At 37.5% G+C, this 12964-nt stretch overlaps 2 protein-coding genes across 4 annotated transcripts; one reads left to right on the forward strand and one right to left on the reverse strand.

The window, feature by feature from the left end:
• Nucleotides 1–2269: 2269 nt before the first annotated feature.
• On the forward strand, nt 2270–5307 carry ccdc43 (coiled-coil domain containing 43). 2 transcript variants are annotated; one of them, XM_086289748.1, is made up of 5 exons: nt 2270–2488; nt 3004–3097; nt 4008–4140; nt 4298–4350; nt 4480–5307. In XM_086289748.1, exons 1-5 carry the CDS (start codon nt 2315–2317, stop codon nt 4665–4667), a joined length of 642 nt encoding a protein of 213 aa, XP_086145874.1. In that variant the 5' UTR covers nt 2270–2314; the 3' UTR covers nt 4668–5307. The 2 variants fall into 2 exon arrangements, with proteins under 2 accessions (XP_086145874.1, XP_086145873.1); XM_086289747.1 differs by having other exon boundaries at nt 2279–2488; nt 4005–4140; nt 4480–5305.
• On the reverse strand, nt 5267–12612 carry meioc (meiosis specific with coiled-coil domain). 2 transcript variants are annotated; one of them, XM_086289746.1, is made up of 9 exons: nt 12527–12612; nt 12078–12200; nt 11675–11777; nt 10228–10400; nt 10014–10118; nt 8375–9857; nt 7756–7890; nt 6648–6825; nt 5267–6574 (listed from the first exon to the last, which is right to left on the reverse strand). In XM_086289746.1, the coding sequence occupies exons 3-9, from the start codon at nt 11735–11737 to the stop codon at nt 6384–6386; spliced, it is 2328 nt and encodes a 775-aa protein (XP_086145872.1). In that variant the 5' UTR covers nt 11738–11777; nt 12078–12200; nt 12527–12612; the 3' UTR covers nt 5267–6383. The 2 variants fall into 2 exon arrangements, with proteins under 2 accessions (XP_086145872.1, XP_086145871.1); XM_086289745.1 differs by lacking the exon at nt 12527–12612 and having other exon boundaries at nt 12078–12264.
• Between the last annotated feature and the right edge of the window lie 352 nt (nt 12613–12964).

Below are 12964 nucleotides of genomic sequence, written 5' to 3' on the forward strand. Positions count from 1 at the left end.
AATTCAAGACAAACTGCTGCTAAAGGACGGATCAGTGTAACTGCAGATTTTGGAAACCTCATTTTAATTCCACATTTAAAAATTTCATCTCTAAAAAAAGCTTTTCCAAGTACTGCTTTTCTGTTTGTTTGTTTCTTGTGTGGTTACTGAAACTTTTGCACAGTTTGAACAATTTTTACCCAGCACCAAATGCTAACTGAAGCATGTGAACACATGAAGAGAGAGGGAAAAAAATTAGACCCACTATTTTTGTCATATTTTCCCAATATTCATGCCTCGGTAGATAATCTAGAGACATAGATTTTGCTTCCTTAGCAAACTTTAAATGTATGTAAAACACTGAGTATGCTACATGTTATGTACCTTATGTTATTTAAAACTTGTCTGTCTGGCTTCACAATTGTTAAGTGTGTTTGATGAAGCTTATACTTAATTTTACCTACAATAATGTGCAAAGTGAACCACATATATAAGCCATCATAAGCCAATGGGCTGTAAGGAACCGAAGGTGGTGCACTAAAATAGAGAGTAAAGTTCCACACGGTAGCTTCCCTGTGGCGTCACAGAAGCTTCACACTTCATTACTGCAAGTCCATCGACGTGTGAAACTATTATGTGGGAGCAACAGGAAGGGAAATGCGCGCTTATGCACGTGTGTGTGTGTGTAAGGGGTAACAAATAACCACCCTTCCACAAAATGCTTTCTAGAAGCAGGATCAAACCATTCACTTGTGTTTTACTATATTCAAACAGCTGGAAGGTGTTGTTGGTTCTCTCAGTGTTAGATGACAGGAGAGGAAGAAACATCATGCAGGGCATTTTCTTCTTCAACAGGTCTGCAAACAACTATATTTTAACAAATCGACTCTGATGCAAATGCACATTGGGATTTTAAAATGAAAAACATACTAAGTGAGGTTCAAATGCCTGTCATGCAGCTAAATTCATCTTCATCCATCGTCTTCACCATAAACAAAGAAATAAACAAATCTGTCTTCTACTTCCACCCAGTGGCCAAAAACAGAATGTCACACATGCCGATCATCACTAAAGTCTGCATTTCGTGTGACTCAATTTACATATATACTGAATCAAATACTACAAAAGATAATAGTAAATACTTTAAAAATGTGCATAACTTCATCATGCAACATCTGTTTCACAGTAATGGAAATTGCTTCCGTCAATTATTTCTCCTAGCCTCAATCTTCAAAGATGACTTGTCCCAATTTAGAAGGCGGAAACAAATAGTTCTTTAGTATTTTTGGTATGTTTTGATCACGATTGTCTTCTGCCAAGAGGTTTTTTGATTGCCAGTTGCCCACCGAGTTTACAAAGAATAGCTCATTATTTGGAAATCAACATTTCAATTAGACTAATACTGGCACGCCTCCTGCTCAAAGCGTGATTGAGTGCGTAAGTACTTGTATAAACTGCGGAACAATCAAACATTAATTTTCAATCAAAAACTTTGGTATTCGTGGCAGTATCCCAGGGCACTTAAGCGACTGCCAATGCTGGGCATTTAGCACCGATTCAATTTTTGGCTGCTAAATCAATTTAACAAGCAGCATGATAAAGTTATCACAGAAAATGTTATTCAGATGGACAGTTGACAAGACCTGTGTTCATAGACTACGAGTTGTAATTTAGCTTTATAGGTGCACCCCTGAAGTATAATCTGTGTGCATGATTTACTCTGCAGGGGGCAAAGTGTAGGGACCCTTCGTGTGGTGGTTTGGTAAGGTAATCACAGAAATTAGGAAAGACTAGAAAATACAGTCTATAAGCTACTTGTATGAGGAATGGATGCAGAGTTTCTCTCATTAAAACGACGACAGCTTTCGTCTCAGTTTAACTACAATCTTGTGGCTGAAAACAGAAGAAATTGCAAAAGAATACAAAAAATGCTAATAGTGTCACGCTGTGAATAAATATTACAGCTTAAATTCATGTTGAGACAAAAGTTATAAGTAAAAAATACACATTTCTATGACTGCATAAACATTTTCTTTATGTTTCAAAAATGCTACAATTAAAGAAAAAATAGTAATTGGCACGCAAACTGCCTCAGCATTTCTTTCAAAGCAACAGCGAGAGATAAATTTGATTTTAAGTTCATATACTCAGCCAATCAGCTGCTACATTTGTGTATTAGCTTGTTACAAAATAAAAACGATTCATTACCTTGGTCGCGCTTTTTCTGTCCTTTGTATTGAAATGCTGAATTGTCAAACACCTTTAAAACTTTTTCTTTTTCGCAGGCAATGACAACGGACAGCCGAGCTGCATCGTAGGACCCAAAGGGGCCAAGATGGCTGCGCCCTTGACAGACGCCGGGGAGTTTGAAAGCTGGCTAAATGATCGACTGGACTTGTTAGAAGTGGATCGTGAGGTGTATGGGGCGTACATTTTAGGGATTCTGCAAGAGGAGGAGACCGACGAGGAGAAAGAAGATGCGCTTCAAGGAATTTTATCTGCATTTTTGGTGAATATTCGAAGCGCATGTTCGGTTCTCCCAACAAGGCTGTGTTTTCTCGTCTGTTGCTGTCCGTCTTGTCGGTCTCCTGGTAGCTTACCAAGTGACAGTGCTGATGTCAGCCTCTATATGTGGCACTAATGATCGACCGTAGATGCTATTAAGTTTCTTTAGCTAAGATCCAGTAGTAATATAGGTCAAATTGTTTCGCCAAACCCCACTAAGAAATCGCCAGGTTTTAGATGAATGTGGTCTTAAGCCGCAATGATGCGCACCACGTAACAAATAAAGGCTTTTCTACATTTTCCGAGACGTTTTTACGTTTGCGGCTCAGAAAAAATACAGTAAATCACCTAGTGCAGTTTATATATATATATATATATATATATAGATAGATAAAATAACGTATCTAAACTTCTTGTCTTATCACTGCTCCTGAAAAAAATATGTTTTATGTAGTGAGGTCAGAATTCGAGTTGTTACTTCTGTGTGACTTGCTTGAATTCGCTGTCATTTGTGTACAGGAGGAGAACACAGTGGAAGATGTCTGTAAACAGATCATAAAGCAGTGGGAAGAGTGTTGCAGCAAATCTGCAGCCAAAAAGGATGCTGATGATGGTATTGTATGACTGATTCATTCCCGATACCATATTTATTGTCCTTGACTCAGAGTTACTCAGTTGGGAGTAAGGGGAAAGCAAACAGGACAAAAGCCAAAGCATGGGAGCGAGTCAGTGTTTAATAATTACTAATGATTAAAATGCAATAGTGGTGTTTAAGCACACAGGGTGAAAAGAGGTGAGTTAAGAAACACTCAGTACATCATAGGAAGCCCCCCAGCAAGCCAAGCTTAATGAAGCCTAACTAAGGGATGGTTCAGGGTCACCTGATCCAGCCTTAAATATAACCTTTTCAACATTTTAAGCCTACTCTTAAAAGTAGAGAGGGTGTCTGTCTCCCAGATCTAAACTATGAGGTAGTTCCACAGAAGAGGGACCTGAAAGCTTAAGGCATTACCTTCAACTCTGCTTTTAAAAAATCTAGGAATCACAGGTAAGCCTGTAGTCTGCGATCAAAGTTGTATATCTTCTCTACAAAGAACACAAGAATAAATTCATCAAAGGATGGCAGATTCATCAGTTTATTTAAATCCAGACTGAAAAGGGAAAAGACAGCTTGCTACTTAGGCTGTCTTTAATACTGGTTAAACTTACAGAAGCATTACATCTATGAGTTGAAGATCGTTTGCCTTGAGTTTAAAGCAGAGTGCTTTGTGACACTTCTATCCAAGGGAGAGATTTCCTGGAAACACTAACAAAAGCAGCCCCCAAGACTGAAACCAGAATGTAGGCTTGAGTTTGGAATGAGAATGTTGACTATGTACATAACCATAAGGAAGTGTTATGCTGTGTGGAGACATATTGCCCTCATGGCTCCATCTGCTAGTAAACCTATATACTGACAGCGAGAGAGGAAAAAAATCTAAAATAGCAAAAGCACATTTTTTGTCCTTTCTTCTCTATAGCAGAGGTCCAGGCCATTGCCAGTATGATAGAAAAACAAGCTCAGATTGTGGTGAAGCAGAAAGAGGTGTCTGAGGAGTCCAAGAAAAGGAAAGAAGCCCTTCTCGCTCAATATGCTAATGTAACAGACGAAGAGGAATATCCTTGATTTATTGATTGAAAAAAACAGTAAGTCTGCAGTCAGTTTGGCAATCATCCATATTTTTCACCATGCAAAGGAAATGAGGGAAACTGTTTGTCTCATCCAGTGCAGTCATAACCCTTAAGATGTCAGTTCTTTCCTTGACTAAAGCACTGAAGCTGAAGAAGAGGAGCCAACAACTGGAAATATCACTGGAAATGATAAAAGTATCCTTTGTGCAGATATTTTACAATTGTATGTAACCAAGTCTAACCCAAAGAATGGATAATTGATACATAACCATGATGTGTACAGATTTTAGTTTTCTTCCACTTGTCCTTTACTCAAAGTGTCAGGCCTGTTCAAAAACACCAATGTGGAGCTGGTGCTGAACAGACAAAAGCAAAAGCGGGACCAGGCTCGCGAAGAAGCTCAAAAGAAGAAGGAAATGGACAAGATGCAGCGAGAGAAGGACAAACTAGCTAAACAGGACAGAAAAGAGAAGGAGAAGAAGCGTACACAGAAGGGTGAACGCAAAAGATAAAACCAAAAGAAAGGACACTTTGTAAAAAAGATTTTTGCTACAATATTTTAAAAAAAAAAGTCTTTGGCTCTTTTTCAGCTGAACACCATCCACATCAGACCCTTGTTTGTTTCTCGTGTGTGTGAATAACAAACTATATGTTAAGAATAAAAATAAATGTCTTTTGTTTTCAGAGTTAAACAGATGTTTAAAAAAAACAAAGCTGTATGTCAATGATGAACATGGTCAATCCCTTGTTAGTCAAATTTTCACTTAAGTCTGCCAAATATAGTTTTTCCAACAAATACATAGTATGCTTTGAGTTGGCTAAAAGTACATTTAACCTTAAATGATGAAATTATACTGCTGAACCTGAAATTGAACTAATCGTAAGGGGGGTGAAGAAACCCAAATAGTTTTAACTCAACAGTTGAGCCTGTTATCCTTTGCCACATCTTGCAAATGCCTTCATTTTTCAAAACATTTTTGATTAAAGGCATGTGCTGCTGTAATAACTCAATGTTTTTTTTAAGAACACAGCAGTTGTAAATGACCTCAAATATATTATGTACCATCATTCTGAATGTTTACGGTTCATCTTTTAAAATAAATTTAAAAAAAAATAAAAAACACTTTTCAGCAAGGAAATTGCTTTATTTTTGCTTTTTTTCCCACTTCAAACAAGAAAAAAATCCAACAGAAACATTAAAATAGCAGGAATAGAACAACACTGCTCATTCACAAAGCACACGAGGGAAGAAATGACACAATATGTATTTCCTGAGAATTCTTTGTAATGCCTCAATGTTTTGGTCCCTTGCTGACAAACTGTCAATTCACTGATGTTTTTTAATTGATTAATGCATTCAATTTTTTAGATGCTACACTTTAAAGCTTGACCATATTTTCGCTTAAGACTACATTTCACATAACAGAATTATGATTACAGTTAATAACAAATAATTAAAGTGTTAAATACTAAATGGAACATTTATCCAAAACTATTGACACTGATATGCAGCAAGTATTTGAACATTTCAGTGTTTTCAGAGTTTAACATCCCACCGATATGTCTGTTAATACCATGTTTCTAGCTGGAAGTGTGATTAAAACTTAAAATCTATATTTTTTATTAGAAATTTACATTAGTGGCACCAAATTGCAGATAAAAACTTTTCCCATTGTAGAATTTTAAAGTTAAATATGAAAAACTGAAGCTGTTGAAATCAGTTGGAATATTTCAGAAAGCATTTTAATAATTAGCATGTTCATTTTAAGCTACTGCCCTTGAGAATCAATTATTGCTTGGGAATACCCAGAACTGAGGTTCCATTACATTCCAATAAATAAGTAAAACAATGAAGATTGACTGAAATCTTCTACATAAATAGTGCCTTTAAATACAACAGTGATGGTGCAAGATTTGTGTTGATTGCGTCTGACACTAATTGAATGAAATTAAGTTAAGATGCAGCAGGATAAAATATTTCATGCAATTCCTACACAACGAAAGAAGCTCTCTGAAACCAAATGATGAAGTCATCGCACTTTTAAATTGCTCATCTCATACTCTGCAGTGATCTTTGTGTTGCAGATAAAATGTGGTTTTGACTTTCAGTTAGGTAATACTACAATAACCTTTGTTTCATTGACCCTGCTAGCTATAGAACACTTAAAAGCAGGGCAATGTGGAGTGACTTTAATTTTATCTTCAACTCATACTTGTCGCTTGCTAAATTATAACCTAAAAGAGTATCTTTCAAATGAAGAAGGGCACTTCTCCTTGTTTGCGTCTTCCTTGATAATATGATGATCCTGGATGATGATGGGTTTTGGCAGTGTGATCTGGAGGGCACACCACAGAGCTGTGCAGAGCTTCCTAGTGGTAGCAGCTAGGTCCTTCAGAGCCACGACCACCAACAAGGTGTCTGTGAAAAAGAACACATTAGGACATGCAACATGGAACATGCATACAACATTGTCTACCACTACGTGGATTACCTCGGTCCTTTGTGAAATTAGGTCTCTGCCACTGGTGCTTGGTCATGTTCACAGCCTCCTCCTTACATCTTGCCTGTGTGACACAAATGGCCATATGATTCTTTTTCAGGGCTGTGTGGATGTTTGCTGGAAGGGGAACACCACATAGACACTCCATTTTCTCCAGAAGACTTGCCACCTGTAACACATCACAAAAAGATCAATTAAAAAAATAATAATAAAAGACCAATCCCAAGGAATGATGACATATCATGCATGAAAATAATACAAAATGTAAAAAAAAAAAAAAAAATATTGAAGTTGACTAGGTTTACAGTTAAAATGTCCAAAGGTCTTAAAACATTTCATTTCTTTTAATTTTGCTCTGACTATAGGCAATAGGTGAAAATACAATATATAGATAGATATGCATGTATATGATATGCATATTTAGACATAAAAACAGGCTGTTAGTAAAGTGTCTAAAGACACAATTTAAAATTGGTTATTTCCTAAGTTGTCTGCTCTATGTGGAAAGCCCCAGAGTTAGGGGGCTTTTTATCCTTGAATGATTCATAGATTAATGCTATAAGGCTTAACAAAACAAAATATTCCTCTAAAGAAATGATCATGTTAAAGCACTGGATTGGAAAGCATGTGTAAATGACTACTTTAATAGGCATTCATAAACCCAGGAGAAATACTGCTGAAAACCACTTTTTAAAAAAATTACAAGACAGTCTGGCTGCTTGGAAGAAAAACAAAAGAAATTGGTGGCTCAAGACTTTTGTATACTACTATAAGTTAGGTCATGTTAGTGTATTTGCCACTTATGGGGTTTTTGTTTGTTTGTGTAGTCTGAGCAATTGACACACTCCACAAAAAATGACCAAGGCCACAATTTAAACCCATCTATTATAAATACAATGTAAGGAAACAATTAAGATTAACTGTTTGCCTTACTGGGGCAGTATTTTATATGCATGTATGATTTTTAATTAGTGCCCCTGCTTAAAAAAAAAAAAAAATGTAGGAACTGAGTTGCCTGTAACTGTTAACAACTGGTAACTGCTGTGATAAAATTCCCTTGTAGGTGACAGTATATAAGCATTAAATTCAGGGCTCTCACCTTTGCTTGTTCTTTTATCTGATTAACAATGAGGTGGTCAACTCTTGTGGGATTTGGTGGAGTTTTGGGCAGGTTACTGTTGGTCACTGCTGGACTTCTTTTCTCAAGAAATGTTTTTGTAAGGATGACTTCTGTCTAAAATAGAAAATATACAAGAATATGACAACCTTAAAAATTTTTAAAGGGTAGAATTTTTTTTTTTTTTTATAAATACCAACAAAATATTTTTGTACATCATAAGCTGCAAACAGATTTTTCTCAAGCTGATGCTAAATATTAGCAATAGAGAGATTCGGTTGTTTTATTGTACTTTTTATATTTTATATTTATTATTGCATTTTGCACCAAGGGAGTGGCACTCCAATTTCGTTGTACCTTGTACAATGACAATAAAGGCTATTCTATTCTATTCTGGACCCAAGCTGACTAAAAATACATTTACTAGTATAATTCAGTTGTATTGCACACACAAAAGCTGTATTTGTATCATGTTTCATCAGCTGAGCAAATGACCTCATTAACTTAATTTCTATAAAATAAACTTTTTTTATAACTTTAGATTGAAGAGGGCTTCTACTCCTAATATCCTCTAACACAAAATCAGGACTTGATGGCATACCCTTTTTCTCTCCTTCTCCAAACACCTCCACTGCTCATAACACTCATCCAGGTAGAAGTAAAGCTGAATCACTGGTCCTCCATGATTCCTTAACACTGAAGTTGTCATTGCTGAGGCCATTCCATGATAAGTACTGTCCCTTCTGTGGGTCCTCATGTCGCTGAGGTAGGAGTTGAAAGCTGCAGATTCATTAAGTGGAATCACATCATCTGCTTCCATGCCAGGAACACTACTTGCATAAGGCTGTGTGGATCTAGAGCTGAAGTTGGATTTGACAGGGATCCCCGAGTACCTCCTGGGGTCATTTACAGGATACATTAAGGGCATGAACTGCTGTACATTCCCTGCACTGACCATGCCGTTTTCACCATCAAATCTTTTATACTGCACAGTCTCCTGGAAGTCAAAGTATGGGTTTTGTGAAAGGAGCTGTGCTTCCCCCTCTCTCATGAAAGTGTTGAACTGGGGCCTCCTAGCAAAGCCCTCTCTTAGAAATCCATTTGCTTGCATTTTGCTTTTTTCTTTCTGAACCTGAGATTTTGTCTTATTCTGCAGCTGATGTTTTGAATACTGGTTTGTAGTTACATTTATGTTCTCTCTATGCACCATCTTTTTGGGGTATTGATTTGGGGGATTTAACAGTGTAGGGAATTGCTTTGGCTGTTGGACATACTCTGTGCTTTGAGGGTAGAAATTGGGTAGATCTTGAAAGCCATCCTTTTTGAATGTTTGTTTCTTCACTCTGTTTCTTTCTCTTTGCACTGTCCCCAATTCCCCCATCAGCTGTTTTGGAATCTGATTTCCAGGAGAATTCTGTCTTGACATTGTAGGACTGGTTATTTTCCATTGTTCAGCCACGTTGTCTTCATGGTCCATGCCCACTATCTGCTTATGCATGTTTCCCAGGTCTCCACAATACACACCATCATTCCCATGTGTCATTAATGACTGAAAGCTGCTGACCAGATGGTTAATGTGTTCTGGTACATACTGCCCATTACCATTTGGCTTTATGCTGTTCTGGATGTAGTTATCTTCATAGAAAGATTCAAAACAGGGTGTGTTGTTTTCACTTTGAGGTCTAAAAATGTCACTGATGTCAGGAAAATTATTAAAAGCCTGACCATTGACTCCTTTATTATAAGATGGCATGTTGACATGTTTGTTCTGCTGCATCTGTGATGTATAGCTGCTTCCAGCATTTGGTACTGGTAGACCTGGTGGCAGCTTTTGGGGATGGGGTAGGTAGCTCTCTCCATTAAAAAGCCACTGTCGATTAGAAACAAGGCCATTCGACTGTTGCATTAGCTCACCAACATCTTTGTCTCCTGACCGATGCTGTGCTTTACTGAAACTTTCCTGAGATACATAGTTTGGAGTAAAGGAAGGGTTATGCTGCAGTTTTGCCTCAGATTCTAAATACTGTAGCAGTTCTTCACTCAATGTCTTTGGAGACCAGATGGGATTGCATGTAGGTAGGGTCCTAAAAGAGGAATTGAGGAATTCCTTTAGTGACAGTAATCACAAACTATTTTAAGCAGGTAAAACTTTCACATATCTTATTCTGTTGATTATTACGTTTTACAATGCACACTGTAGCATGAAGTAAACTACTACATGCATCACAATAATGACATACCCTTCACTGTAGAAGCTATCCTGTGAATCTGCATCATCCAAAATATTTGACACTAGACCCTGTAGATCACTCTCACCACCATAATCAGCATTTTCAGGGGGTTTCCTTAAAGTAACAGAAAATAAATTCTTAGGAAATAACAAATAGCCGTTTTGATTGAACAAGCATTGCTGCATAGCAATGAAACTGCTTACAACTTCATTTAGGTGAATACCTGCTTTTAATGCTGGGCTGGGCACATCTAATGAGTTCATAAGGATCATCCTGAGTAGAATAAGACCAGGGCATATAGGATGCAGTGTCCTGTTCCTGCTGTGACGCACTGGGGATGGAAATGAAGGGTATTGCTACCGTACTGCCATTTCCACCTCCCGCATTAACACCCACCTGAAATAAAGAAAATCCAATCTCATATAAGGCAAACTAATGCAAATTACAACACTTAAGCTAAAACTTTCACAGACAATTTTAACTCTGTAAAAATACGGAATTGAAATTATTTCAAATAATTACATTTGAAATGATAATGTTAATTTATTTGCCAGTTTTTGAACTAAAATATATTGGCAAAAGCCTAGCAGCTTTTTCAGTGGGTGTTGGAGTGAGAGGGTCGCCTCTCGTTTCCAATCCTGTTCTTGAGTTTCATCAACAGGATCTCAAAGCATAGCCAGGCGGGGGGGGGGGGGGGGGGGGGGGTGTCACTCACTTTGGGAATCTCATACTATACCACAGAGGATTTTTGCAAGGTCAAAGCGTGACCTCCCGCGTACACTGGAGCAGTTTGCAGCCAAGCATGAAATGGCTGCAATGAGAATCACCACCTCCAAATCTGAGGCCATGGTTCTCTGCTGGAAAACGGTGGTATGCTCCCTCTGTGTTGGGGGAGAGAGACTGCCTTAAGCAAGGTTCAAGAAGCAAGTATCTCGGGATCTTATCCACAAGTGATGGGAAGACAGAGTGCAAGTTGGACCAGCAGTGTGGCATTAGCAGTACTGGACTGCCTAATGAACAAAGAGCTTTTGATTTACCAATCTATCAATATCCCAACCTTCACCTAGGATCAGGTAATCTGGATATTGACCAAAAAAGTGAGGTCATGAATACAAACAGAAGAAATTAGTTTCTTCCATATGGTGGCTGGGCTCAGACTTAAAAGACAAGTTAAGAAGCTCAGACGTCCAAAGGAATTCCTGGAGTAGATCCCCTGCTCCTGCATGTCAAAAGGACCCAGTTAAGGTGGTTGGGATGTGTAACAGAAGGTTTACAAGTACATCCAACTGGGAAGAAACCCCAGGGTAGACCTATTTATTTGACAATTTTAAAACATCTCTATGCGATACAAGGAACTTAAAAAAGAAAGAAAGAAAAACTTCCAAGAATTGCAAGCACAACTTTAGAGATCATAATTAAAACATTGTTTCATTCCTTAGTGTGGTTCTAATCTGAACTAAAAAAAAAAAAAAAAAAAAAAAAAAAAAAAAAAACCTTTGGGATGAACTGCATTTTTTCCTTTGTCCCATAACCCAAGTTAACCAATATGGTTAACTATGGAGGGGAAAAAATGATCATCAGTGAGTTGGCCTATCATAAACTCTTAAGAAATCGAGATATTTCAAATATGCAAAGTACCTTAGCCTAAATTACTGTTTATTCCTGCTTACCTGACGTTGATAGCTGTGGAAGAGTGAATTTGCAAATGCGCTCTGACGTCCATCAAACGCCATTCTGAACTCCCCTTTGGTTCTTCAGTACTCGGTTACAGCTCTGGCAATGTACAAAGAACGAAACATTTTTATAAAGATTTGCATAGTAAATTAAGACATTTGACAGATATGGAAAATACATTAGCAAACTACTTTTTCGGGAAAAGGCAACTTTTCAGCTAGCCAACTTAGCAAACTTAACTAGCCGTTTATGTAACTGGACAAGCTAGCAAACTTTGATGATGACTTTGCTAATTTAACCCGTAGCTTTAGCCTAACGCTTTTACCAGTAAATTTTTTCTAATTTTATTTTATTTTTTAACTTTTTGGTCAGCAAAATGTACCGTTTAAAGTTACCTACCCGCATTTAGTCAAACAAGGCGAACTTAAGGAGTTTCAACAGTTTTCTCGACAATCATCGCCTTAATCCCTCTCGTGCCGTCCTCAAGTCCACCCAGGAGATGTTCGATGTTGCCCTCGCGAGCTGAAAGCACATTGGCTGAGGCTGAGGGATTATACTTTTACTCCAATTAACATCAAGCAGAAAACAAAGGGGCATAGCAACATGTAGCGGCATCCCCTCCCCCATAATTTATACCATGGTGTGGCATGGCAGGTGCTAACATAAAAAACACCTTACACAGAAACTGTGTATAAAGGCTATATAGGCTATGTTAAGCAGAACATGTAAATACTATCTTTATTATAATAATCATTTCTTCTAATATAAGTGGTAGTAGTCAGTTTTAGGTCTGCAGTTTGTTCATTAAATTAATTTTAAAATGAAGATATTATGATCTTAGTACATACAAACAAACTGAGTTACTGATGGACACTTGAAAGTGACACGAAACCCTTCTCCTATCTACATTTTAGTTTAAGGGGCGCTTGTAAAGTCTATTCTACCACACCACTCCAGCTGTGGAGTTAATTTCAAAGCGTCTCAAAATGCAACCAGTAGACAAGAAAGTGTTCCTTCAAAATAAGAGCATGCGCATTCTAGTGGGTCTAAACGGAACAGAACCGATTTTGGTCGACAAAAGAACCCCCAAATTTGTAATCCATGGGTGCAGGTTGTTCAGGTCAGATATTGAACCCTCTTAATCCATGCAAGAATGTGGGTCCGAGATAAAAATAAAAAAATAAAAAAAAACACTATAATTTAGAATAAAAAGAACATTGTTAAAGTATTGTTAAAGTTGTTGAAGTAAAAGTACCCATCATGAAGTTCTTATTTTCTGCAAGGTT

Source organism: Aulonocara sp. 'chitande type north' Nkhata Bay, linkage group LG4 (genome assembly GCF_057382095.1).
Source record: "Aulonocara sp. 'chitande type north' Nkhata Bay isolate Kocher_YH1m ecotype deep benthic linkage group LG4, A_spYH_male_GT1.1, whole genome shotgun sequence".
NCBI classification, from domain to species: domain Eukaryota; kingdom Metazoa; phylum Chordata; class Actinopteri; order Cichliformes; family Cichlidae; genus Aulonocara; species Aulonocara sp. 'chitande type north' Nkhata Bay.